The 13,029-nt window shown below is 40.3% G+C and overlaps 1 protein-coding gene across 4 annotated transcripts in view; it reads right to left on the bottom strand.

Moving 5' to 3' along the window:
* The window catches only part of prkcz (protein kinase C, zeta), a 136,213-nt gene that overhangs the window by 6,394 nt on the left and 116,790 nt on the right, over positions 1–13,029 (bottom strand). For all 4 annotated transcript variants that reach the window (XM_084366365.1, XM_084366366.1, XM_084366368.1 and 1 more), the window contains one exon: positions 8,304–8,419. In XM_084366365.1, coding sequence (XP_084222491.1) covers positions 8,304–8,419 — 116 coding nt within the window. The remainder of the gene's footprint in view (positions 1–8,303; positions 8,420–13,029) is intronic.

The following is a 13,029-nucleotide window of genomic DNA, read 5'->3' as shown; positions in this document are numbered from 1 at the left end:
TGTATGCTGCTCGTGCTATGCAAAATCAATCTGTGAAATGAAGCAATGAGCAATGAAGCACTGCGCTGTGTGTGAGACAGTGCTGCTTTACTGTGTCAGGTAAGAGTGTGTGTGCTTGGTGGATCATAGCGCATCATTACTCTTCTTCTTAATTGTAGTCTGTTGTGTGACGGTGAGATGGTGACAGATGTGTTTATAAAAATACAGCGCAGTAACCATACAGACATTTCATACGAGACATATCGCGACGCTGTCTCTCTCCCTCCCTCGCCCTCATGTTCATGCTATAGTGCATAAATGAGATGAACAGCCTATTATAACACCCTAAATAAGTAAAGATATGTTAAACTACTGTTCAGTCCTAGATTCATTTGAAAGGCCATGGAAAAGTACTTTTTAACTCCCCCACAAAGAATTTGAATAGTCTCAAACTATAATGAACTTATTTGATACACTCATGCTACAGTTTTGTGACCTGTGCTGGAAACCTCTGTAGCACCAGTGCTGCGTGCAAAGAAGAGTTATTCACAGCTATTCATTTTATATGGTATTCATTACAGAATTGTATTGGTATTCATTCTGACATCTCAAATATGGCTTTGACTTACAACTGAACACGCAGCCCACTTCGTATGAAATACCAAGATATATATCTTATATCAACATTCAGCCTGAAAATATAGAAGTGTGACTTTTTGTCCATATCACCCAGCCCAAGTCTGTAGAGTTTTTTTTATATGTAGCTTAGGGAACTACAACAAACATGTCATTATGCAATCTTGTATTGCATAAAAATGCACCTTAACCTTAACCTCTAGATTACCAAGGCTTCTTTTATTTTCAACACACTGAATTTCTGATAATTCCTTGAAGTTTGATCACGTATTTGGCAAGTTAGGACATATTTGTATAGTACATATGATTGTCAGTGTGTCCTCTACAACATTTCAGCTTAAGACTCTAAACAATTTGTGAATCAATTTTTGGTAGCAAAAAAAAAAAAAAGTCCCTCGTACCTATTGTGGGTCTTATAGGATACATTTTCACCTGCATGCTGACTTTTTTCAAAAACTGTAACTAAAATTTCTGTAGTTCATAAATGGCTTAACAAAGTACATTTAATAACAAAAACCTCTTTGTTTTTCTTGATACCTGCTGCTACTCTTCTGCAGAAAGTCTACAATCATGCAGACAGCTGGAAACCATCTGATGGATCGATGTTTCGGTCTTAATTTCTCTCCGAATAAACTCTTAAAAACTTGTAAAAGGTCATTTGTTAGTACGTGATGTCAAGTGAGAGAGAAAGAAGGTGGTGTAGACTAATAAGTGGAGGAACTCGAGCTGCTGCTTTGTTTCCTGGGTATGATGCTTCCATTAACAAAGGCATAATCACAGGTAAATGGAGCAGAACCTCATAACTAGTGGGCTCAGAGTGGTTGGGTAAAAATAAATGTACTCCCATAGCAACACTGCTGGCTTCGTCTCTTGCAACAACAGGCTGTTTACTCATCTCTCTCTCTCTCTCTCTCTCTCTCTGTGCATGTGTGTGTGTGTGTGTGTGTGTGTGTGTGTGTGTGTGGTGATGGTGAGATGAGGAACTGAAGCCCAAAAAGGAGAAAGGAGGCCTCTCACTGGGAAAGGCTGAGAGGCTTTCTCCCTTCAGACACTAAGCAGAGGGCTTTGAAGTTAAAACAATAGGTGCGTTCACTGGACTTCCCCCTGGTGTACCAGGTGGGTGGGGGTCTTACTTTAGAGGCCACCGGCAGTGTGGAACAGGTTGCAGATCCCACCCACATAGAGTGCAGGGACAAGTGAATGAAATGCTACAGTGTCTTTGTTTCAGTTTGCCGACTAGAATACTGATGAAGCAAATATTTTTCCTCCATCTGATCTCATGTGAAGTACTCTCACTGTAGGAGTAGGTCAACTACCAATACAACAATTAGATTTAGAAAATGGTGTTTTTCTATTTGGGAGATTCGGAAAGAACAGAGAGGCTGAAAGCAAGACCACAGAGAGGGAAACACAAAAACGAGGGGAGAAGGTTTTGGGGAGCGACCAAAACAAACAGTGTGTTCAACCAACGTAAATGTTGCCCTTCTTCCAGGTTTGGATGACTTGAAAGCATTACCAGATGCAGACTGAAGAGGAGAGATGGAGAAAGGGACGGAGGAGGGAGTGAAGTGGGAGAGACAGAACAAGAGTATGGCAGGGAAGAATGAGGATATCTGTTTTTCCAACTAACATTTTGGACCAAGTATAGAGTGCTGCAGGGTTGACGTATTTTTGGAGCCTAACCTGGAAGTTAGCACTGCCCTGGTTCCCTTGGCAAAAAGCCTATGGGATTTTCAATTGGATGTTGGGTTATTACAGAAAATAAGCCCTGTGGCAAACACAAGTTTCTGATACTTACAAGTTTTGTTCAAGATAATCCTCACAGATGAACGCCACTTTTAGGATTTTTGAAGTGTAAATGAAAACACTAGAAGTAAAGGGCTAAGATCAGGCCAAAACAAATGTCACCACCACTAAGCGTCTTACTACACTATACTGTACACACTTTACTATAAACTGACTGATCAACAAGTTGTAAAGTTAGAGTTAGAATAGTTTGTAATTGTAACTAAAGTGGGCCTGTGAAGACGGACTAGGGAGTAGATGAGTCTCTGTGTTCGGTGTGATGACGTTTAATGTCCCCGACAACCTCTGTAGTCTCATTTAGACACAACCGCCTTTTTAAAGACACGTAAACACTTTGAAATTCAAACACGGGGTATTTATTGACGTATTTCATGTCATAGAAGAAAGTGTCTTTAGCTTTTGTTAGCCACAGACATTATTTAAGACATCTAATTGAAAGTCCATTCAAAAAACCCAGTGATTTTGAGACAAGGGAACTGGAAGTGCAGAAATGCTAACTTTTTTCCAAGTTTGGAGACCCGTTCCGGCAGCATTCTATTAAAGGAACAGTTCATACAAAAATGACATTTTTTTGGGTCTCACCCCTCATGCCCCCAGCAACTTACCCCCATGCTGATACTAAGACCTAAAATGTAACATTAGATTTTTGTGACGCAAGCTTCCAGGCAGCAGGTAAACACTGAGGCATGCAGAGATTTTAAGTTCTCAGCACATGAACACGTTTGTGCACTCATTTTTAGCTAAGTGAAGATTTCGACTTAAAAATGGGTGTAAATAACGTCAGTTTAGGATCTCAGAGCTTCCAGAGACTTGGATAATGCCAAGTATGGAGCCACTTTATGCTTTTTGGGTGTTTTTCTTTTTACGTTGTATAACAGGTCCCCAGCTTCTTCAGTTGTTCACAAGAATGTTGCAACACTGTTTTCCTGTGAAGCTCCACAAGTGTTTTGTGGACTATGAAACTTCACCTGAATTAACATCGACAAGGGGGTAAGTACATAATGGCTGAATTTACTGGCAATCTACTATATGAATGTCAGTACTAATGACTACGGTGTGATACTGAAAGCTTTGTCCACTTGGTCTGGAAGTCACCACACACCACAGTGTTCATACAACTACTGACAGAGAGGTTTGATTAACTCCCACGTTAATCAAGACTGAATGTGCCAAACATTCTTAATTGACACAATGACTTGAGTGGACACAAACAGGTGCAAATTTGCTTTGGCAAGTCTGAAGTGAGTAAAGACGCATCCGTGCAAGTTGGAAATGACAGACATTTGATTTGATTTAAACTATTTTCGTGCGCACATGATGGAATTAAAGTTACGTAGTATGAACGGACCAGTAAGAAAACGTTACACATGTTGATTCCATTTGATTTGATTGACTGTTTTAGTAATTTTATTGAAGGGTAACAAAAGAAGGGTGGGAGGGAGTTTTTATTTATTCAATAAACAGTTTTCATCTCACATTCAGAAATAGGCTACTTTACTGATCCAAGGGGAGAACTTCAGTCATGTTACAGTTGTTTCGCCCAAGAATAGAAATGTAGCAGCACAGACAAAATATAAAAACTGTAAATGTATATATAATGTATATATATATATACATGTATGTATACATATCACATCAGCAACCATGTACACTGTGCATGAATGAGCCAGTGTAAACAGGAAGCAGATCGTTTGCTCTGTGGTTTGTTGCCAAGTTGCAGAAAATAATACGAATGATTTTTACTTCTTCTCTTTAATTATTTACTCTTACCGTTACTTTCTAATATATGTACCAGGGCTACAGTCTTTTCCAAAAATCTCTGTTTGAGGGGTTATAAATAATGAAATTATTTAAATCAAATCAATTAGGTGAAGAAAGAATAAAGTACTTAATGAATTAACTAGTTGCTTAAAATACAGCACTTACAGTGCTAGGGTGAGAAACGGGTTCACCCGACAGACTGGAGCAGTATTGTCCCTGAAAATTACCACCAGGGACCAAGGCGATGGAAGAAGAAAGTACACTACTCTAGGCACTGACTGAGGCTGCCATTTTCTAAGACAGGGAGCTGGCATAGAAAAACTAAAGCCTCTCTCCCCCTCCCCTTACCATGCTGGCAAGGGCCCCCAGCAATCCTGGCTTTTAATGTCGCAATGTAAATCTCTAACATGGAGGGTTTACCCTTCTCTCTCCCAACACGGCTCTCACTTCTCTTTCTTCTTGTGCCAAGCCCATCACGAGTGGGAGAGAGGGGAGACTGGAGAGCTTTTTGCATCACCCCCTCCTAGCGCGAGTGGGCGACATCAGCCCCTCTTCCTTGGTAACAGAGGGAGAGAAAAGGGTGGGGAGATAAAGTGCGAGACGCAGGGAGGAGGCGTGCGTCTTCTTTTGATGTGCCGTGGTGTTTGATGCCAGGTTGATATCTCCACTACTGAACTGGCAGTGTGCTCTCCACCCTGTTCTACCCTGTATCTCCCTCCTCTCCTCCCACCAAAACCTCTCCCACAATTGCCTCCTCAAAAGGCTGTCATGGACTCCCGTCGTCAAACTGTGTCACAAATGAGCCTCAGAGCCGTCTAGCTGCCCCTTATGCTTATTCTCAGCCCCTTAATGAGCTGCGAGGCTCTCCCACACCCAGGCAGATCAGCGTCTACTGATCAGCAGAGGAGTGTAGCACCTTCAAACTGCGGGGGAGCCATGGTAGCTACCCAGAGACATCTGTCATGGGTGCAAAGCATGATGGGCATGTAATACGGTTCCAATTAACACTTGGGGCTCCTGTTGCTCTGTGCCCTGTCATTTCACAATGATGTAGTCACTGCTATGTGTTCAAAAGTCTTGAGTTGCACAAGCAGGGGAAAGACATGACGGTGCCTATGTCAGTCTTTACTTTGCCCAGGTACTAAATGTGGTGCAGTCAACAACCTTGCTGAACCAGTGTTGATCATACCTATACTTCACTGACAGCTTGAAAGGCACCAGTCAAGAATAATATGATAGAAATGATGATGAATGGTATAGATGATGAACAGACAGAGCTCCCAGCTCTCATGATCGCTAAACACCAGCTCTCACACCATTGCTAGCTTGTGTCGTGTGGTGTATTTGTGATGTTTAACAGCACCTGATATCCCTGTTTTGATCCCAAAAAACAGTGAGGGCATTGCATCAAAAATTTTTTTTTTACCTTCTGAAACACTCAAGCCAACAATCATGCCCACTTTATGCAGGAGTGACCAGGTGTGCTAGGGTAAGACAGTTAGCAGAATTTGGACTTCTCTCTCAAGCTTTCAGTTTTTGTTCTCCAAACAAAAGTTCTTAAGTGCAAAACTACCGTCTTTCAGGGAATGACTGTCTGATAGTATCCGCCTTATGACCAGTTGTACGATAAAACAAAGACAAGCAGTAAAGTGTTTTAAACCAGGTTTTTCACCCTGCCCTCCAGCATGGACGTTCAAAACAGGTACAGGCACATTTGCATTTAGATGCGGTCGGATGTCATGTCATATGACCCAGTTTGTTTCGAGCATACTGAACCCTGCACTCAAAGGGCTAGTGATTAAGGATGTGATGGTGATCAAATTTTCATGCTACAATTATTTTAGTCAGAAATATTGAGGTAAACGATGTAATTGTGATAATCATCAAACTTTTCTGAAATACTACATTTATTTCTAAATATAGAAACATTATTTCAAACTATGATTGTCTTGGATTTGATCAAACATAACAAACTGGATCGCCAACAATGAACTGTATAATATGGTGGCCCTGAAGATCAAAATATGATATTTCAGAGAACAAATTGTTTTAGGGAACACAACACTTTTTCAGAAAACCTAACAACATTCAGAGTACAGAAAAGTGGGACAACACTTCTTGATTGTGATTGGACAGACCTCAAGTCCCTGTCCGTTCTATGTGATGTGGGCGTGCTGACTGCCATCTACTGCAGATGATACGCTTGATGGATATGTACCTCATACAAACCCACTTCAAGAGCTATCCCTTTAAAATGTCCTGTGGAACCCTGAAAGCACACTTAAAAGAAATAGGACTGAGGCTGACAGTTGTAAAAAACAAACAAAAAAAAAACAGGAAAGAACATTGAACTGTCGCCAGGAACTTGGGTTCTGTCACAAACAAGGAGTGTTGTCCCACCTATTCTGTGATATGAAATGTAATTGAGTTTGCTGAAATGTTGTTTAGTATATATCAACTTGAGAGTTTCTTTACTGTGGCCTGTCCGTGAGCTTTTACTGATGGAAAGAATGATAAATGTTTGATGCACCTAGTGAGCTTTTCTACCTGTTGTCCTCTCTAAAGAAGGATGATTGTGTCTACCTTCTTGTGTATTTAACTGAAATACATCATTCACAAGCAGCCTTTGCTAGACTGTTAGTGTTGTTTTATTTTTTCTACCTGTTGCATGTTGGTGACATAAAGCAATGCTCCACTATGCCTCTGAAATGTGCTCTGTGCCCCACCTTGAAGAGAGGACTGCCTTTGCCAACGACCATGTACAGTGTATAGAGAACCTAATTCAGAAGTGCAGGTAGCATGCCAGCCCATCAGTATATTTCTATCCCATATTTTTTCCATGTTATAGAGGACCATTGGCTACACCGCTGTTTGAGATTACAATACTATTAAAAAGCTTTCGTACATATACTTTTAGTATTGATTCAAATGTTCATAAAGATCCCATTCTTTCGGTGGCCAAGGTGCATGGTATAATTCATTTTCAGTTTAGCTTCTGCTTTTGATTGTTGAGACATGGTTTGCTGAAATCAGTCCAATTAAAGCTCTGCAGGACAAATATAAATGTTGGAGCCTGAAAAATCAATCCAGCATGGATTCAAATGAAAATGTTGTCTGACATAAGCATGGTAATATCTATTGGCAAGGCCTGCCAAAGCCTTATGGAAACCATTTTGTGACAGCAAAGAGGAAAACAGGCCATGCCTGTGTTTTCATGCTGTGGCTGCAGACAGTCTGCAGAAGCGGAGCCTGCACTGTGTCTGTTGTGCCAGATCTCTGAAGCCTTTTCTCTCCAAAGGTAAATCTTAAACAAGGGCTGCAGTCACATCCCGAAGGCTACACGTTTGCATCAATCAGAACAATGTCCCTGGTGGATAAAAACGCCACGTTGGGAACACGCAGAGGGGGATGTTTTTCTTTATTGGTTGCAGAAGTCTTCTGGGAAGATCGCACAGCATCTACTGTTTGTGTGAAAATTCATGTAAAGTCAGAGTTCCCCTCAGCCTCTATTAGACCATGAGGGGTTAGACTGAAGTCCAACTGACAATTACATTTATTTTCGGTAAGAAATCACTGATTATCTTCTCGTTATTTTTGGCAGCTATAGCACATTTTTGGCATAGAGTGTTGACATCAATACTGTAATATACACTGGGCACAAGATTACATCATTTTCAACAGCCGTGGAAGTTTTTATTTACACTACTATATTGTTTTAACTAAGCCGACATCGTTATTTGTTACCAATGAACGTGTTTACCTGCAGAATGTTCCAAACAGGTTTTTTTGAGCATTCCACAACTTTCCCAGTCTTCTGTCGCTCCTGTACCAAATTGTGTCGCATCAAATTCAGAATGAGTGTATATTTACATGAAACAATAAAGTTTATTAGTGTGAACATGAAATATATGTTCATTGCACTATATTAAACTGGGTTATAATTGATTACTGTCAAATATTTAGTGTAGTGGATTACATTTCAAGTCTCTTCAAACGGATCTTCATTCAGAAGTGTGCAGTTTTCACTTGACTGATTCACTTGTGAAAGAGTGCTCTGAATTATTCACATAAGGTTGACTTTTAATGATGGCAGTGATGTGAGTTGAAGAAGCAGTACTTACTCATCATCTGGTGTTAGCTGCACTGGTTCATTAGTAAACTGCGTGTCAAAGTTTTCGAGGCCGTAGTCATCCGAGATTTGAGGTTTGAAGGGTGGCGTCACCTCTTTCTTCTCCAGCTGAGTAAAAAGAAGCACATAAAAATGCATTATGTATAACAACTGTTTTTACTTAATAATGTAGGAAAAAAACAATGGGTTTTCAGCACATCATGTGCTTTAAATTTGAGTTTGAAAAATTGGAGTTGTATTCATTAACTGCAATAGTAAACTGTCCGCCCTGTTCACATTTTCATTGAGTATCTTCACATGCTTCATATCACTAAAATCTGTACAACCTAAGCTTGAAGGTTATGTAAGTCAATAAACCATAACATATAAAATGATTAAACTTGGTCATAAATTAAAAATATTGGATGTTTTTTTTATTATAATTGACTTGAAATGAACGCTCTACAACTCATTTGAACTTTGTACATATTGTAGTTTTAGATATATGCTCATTTTATGAGCAGAATACAAAGGCATTTTGATAGTTTCATCTGCAGTAGAAATATTTCTCCAGCGCCTACATTGATACCTGTAACACTGGCACCACGGCACATTATCAAGATGTTTTTCACCCCCTTAACGTAGCGTAATGACCTCATGACGCACCTACGGCCTGATGAGATGGAAGGCAGAAGCCTCAGCTCCATTGCAAAATGAATGAATGCTCTAGCTATTATGGGTTTTATTTTAGGTTGATTTAAACGGGAGAGGGGTTTTCCTCTCGTTCAGTTTCCCGTGACAGAGACATGGTAAAATAAAATTACATGTTTTATTTCTTCACATTCTGTGTGTGTGTTGCAGACAGCAGCAGCAGGGCCGGGCCGGGCGGGCTACTGTGAATACACACCGAAGCAAAAATCAATTACAGTGGACCTTTATGTTCAATTAAAGGGCCATCATCCAACAGGTCTTCCAGCCCCCACGAGGTGCATTGTCACACTGAGAGCAAGAGCCTTTTTAACACTACAAATTTGGTGTTTTGTTATCTTTTTTTAAAAAACAATTCCTCTGTGGTGAGCTTGAATGGCAGGTACAGTAGAGACGTGAAATTACAGTCAAAAACAGTAATAATAACGCATGTGCAGCTGACTAATCTAACAAGGTACTGAATAAAGTAGGCTACGTTTGAAAGAGCTGGGGATCAAACCTCCGGCGCTGCAATCTGCCTACAAGTGACTATACAGGGCCGTCCACACAAGGATCAATAACTAGGCTGTAATAATAACAATGTAAACAGCGGCACCAAGAACGCGCTGCACAACTGTCAGCAGCTTAGGAAAATAAATATTGATGGATAACATGGCTATTGGATAATTTGCCGTATTTGAGCAAAATCAACAACAGCTACCAACAGCCATAGTCCTTACAACCATAACTAATGTGTTTTTACAGGTTAGATTGTCAAAATTGGAAAATAACAGCTTAAATCCCTGAGGACCTACATTGCATGATGGTTGTGTCCACAAGTCTGCAGTCGCCTATAGTTCCCACAAACAATATAAAGAAGATGCTCATCAGAGGGGATTTAGAAGTGGGTATATGCAATGCAGAGTGAAAAATATGTAGTTGCACATCTTTAGTTTATTTAACTTAGTTCACAGAAGAGCTGTTAAAGTTAAATATCAGCTGAAGCAGGCACATACATCTGCTTCCTGTGGAGTCAACCCGCTGAAATACGGACAGCGCCCACTCTATTGCTGAGCACATTGTGGTCAAACGGGTATAAAGTAAAATCCTGTCATCATCAGGATTCAAGCAGCCCCCCCCCTTTTACCGTCACGATGTCACCACGGTAACGCAGTGGCAAACAGGTCATATGAAAGGAGAAACATCTGTATGGGACGTTATATATCTGTGCACCTGACGCCGCCCAGTACTGCCACAGACTGTCCAGGAGCTCACTGATGCCCTGATCCAGGTCTGGGAGGAGATCCCTCAAGACACAATCCACTGACTCATCAGGAGCATGCCCAGACGTTGGCGGGAGTGCATACAGGCATGCGGGGGCCATACACACTACTGAGTCACACTAGTCGTTGCCGTCATAAAATTCAGGCGAGTTGGATCAGCCTGTGATTTCAACTTTTTCTTTAATTTTTGGTGTAATTTTGAATCCAGCCCTCAGTGGGCGGATGATTTTGGTTTAATTTCTTGAGTCATTTTGTTCTCAATAAATTATACAATGTACATCATCACAAGATTTTCAACTTGAATAATTCGCTCATCAAGATCTGATGTGTGATTAAAGTGTTCCCTTCATTTTTTTGAGCATAGTATTTGTGAGCTGTTTTTGAAAGTAGCAGTAGTTCTCAGTAGAAAGCAGCGGTCTGAGAGCCACAGACGGGTTGGGATGTCGGAAAGTACTGAGAGAGACAGACTCCCACATGGATGATCTTTGTGTTTGCTCTGAGACAAATGTGTGATTTTGGGCAGTATAAACAAAATCAACTTGACAGCACAGGATCTGCTATTCCAATAATGATGAATGTTTGACACATGTTGTAATTGACTTATAATTGCCTTTATGTGAGACAATAGAAAAGGAAAGGAACCAAACACATTTAGGATGATCAACAGTGACTGAGCCTATAACTGAGAGTGTGATATACAGTACTTTAGGCAAGTTTAAACACTGTGGTTCTTTTCCTATAGTCACATCTGCTACAGTAAAGGATGGACACCTTGTTGCTACATTTCTCTGTTGCAATGCAAAAAAGGGAGAGAAAAACAACTGAATGGAGAAGGTTGAGGCAGTAGAGTAATTGTGCCCGAGTGATTCAGCCAGGAGAGTTTTTGTCTGGTTTGTTTCCATGGTTTCACACCAGTCCCTCATCCTGTTAAAATGTGCTCTGAGGACATTTTCTGAGAACACACTGAAGTCAGGTGGGCACGCAGTTGCACAGATTTGCTCTCCATGTTGTTTTTGGTTGTTTCCTCAATCCAAGAATATGCTACCTTTCAGAAGCTTGGTTAGAATTAGATTGAGAGGAAGCTTAAAATAAATGTAAATCAATATGTTTGTGAAGGCTAATCCAGGTGCTGTCACAAAGTACATGAAACTTACTCATGTGAATATACAGGTGTTTCCTCCAGAATTTGGAAAAAACATACAATTGACAGTAAATTTGTGATTGAATTTGCAGTTATGGTAAAAGATAGCTGAAGTGAGTCAGTAGTGTGCGTGTTTCTTTGTGTGTGTGTGTGTGTGTAGTTTCTGTGTGTGAGTAAACAAGTTAAGTTTATGTTCTTCATCTATGCCCACCTGTGTTTGAAGATGGACAGTCAATAGAAGATCAGAAAACAGAGAATTTTAACAAAAATATGATATAATGTTCAATTTCGGACTTGTGACTGAATAACTAGATTACTCATGAGACCACACCCTTCCATGAACTCAGTCTTTTTTATTGTAACTACAAGAGTTTTCTGACTGCATCTTGCACAGTTGCGATACTATTGTGTAAATCTGACCACAGACAGACAGACAGACAGACAGACAGACAGACAGACACCTGGCAAAGTAAAATGGCTTCTGTGGTAGAACCTGCTACAAAAGGTGTCTCTAGACCACATTATGCCATGATGACAAACACTCACAGACTCAAAGGCTAAAATAATTGAGCCTACGCTGTCCCGGCTGGTAATGAATAGAGGCTTTGTACTATGTTTAAAAATGTGATGATTCCACTGGTCACGTCTCTGTTACCTGGTGTGCGGCGCTGTTTTGTTCCGTCCTCCACGCAACCTCATATCCCACTGGGAGCATTTCAAAAGCATAGCGTCATGCCTGCCTGGTGTTGTTGACTTGCCCAGACTGTGTTTATTTCATAATTTCTCTTTGATTTTTGTGCCTCTACTTTAGGTGAGTATAGTTAAAATCGATCATTATTTGTCTGTTTTGATTGTGTTTGTTATTAATATTTCTGTCTTTGGCTGCGTTTCGCTTCCGTCAAAAATAGACCTGCCGAGTATTCTCTGTGGAGCAGAGCGGAGAGACGCTTCTGGGACCTTTTTTGAACAACCCCCCCAAAAAAAAAAGATCTACTATATGTTCTGGTGTTTGACGTGTTCTTGTAGTAAACAGTGTGTTAAGATGTTAAGACCGGAGGACTTCCATTGACATCGGGTTTTGTATGACAGAAGCCATTCGTTTGCTTTAAAGTCCCTGTTTTTATTGGATTGAAGTTGTATTTATGCCCCCAACAACATGTGCAGCTGAGCAAATCTGACCATTTTATAGGAAATGAAAGCATGGATTTTAATTTGAACATTGCCTCCAAAATGTATGTTTTTGACACATTTGGTAGGTCATGTTTGTATATAGCTCAACACTATGCCTGGAGAAACTGGTAAACAACATGGAAATGTTATTTTAGTTGTAATGGGACCCTGAGCTCTTGAGTTGCTAGGATCTTTCTGCAAAGAGCTGTGAGATAGAATTTAAGTCAAACTGGTGTTTCTACTGAGAGAAAGGCCACACAGCATTTGAGGATGATGAATGAATTGCATATTAAGTCCGAATAGAAGTGGTTAACGTTTATATCACTTCACAATATCACAACATTTGAAAATAACCCCAGGTGTATTAAGCAACGTGGAACTTGGGAAGAAAAATACCACCACAGCAGAATTTGTTGAAAGTTAGTTTTAGAAGGCTAATGTAGTCAGAGATGCCAACA

Source organism: Pagrus pagrus (genome assembly GCF_965226575.1).
Source record: "Pagrus pagrus genome assembly, chromosome: 11".
Taxonomy (NCBI): Eukaryota; Metazoa; Chordata; class Actinopteri; order Spariformes; family Sparidae; genus Pagrus; species Pagrus pagrus.
This window is presented reverse-complemented; position numbering and strand designations above follow the sequence as displayed.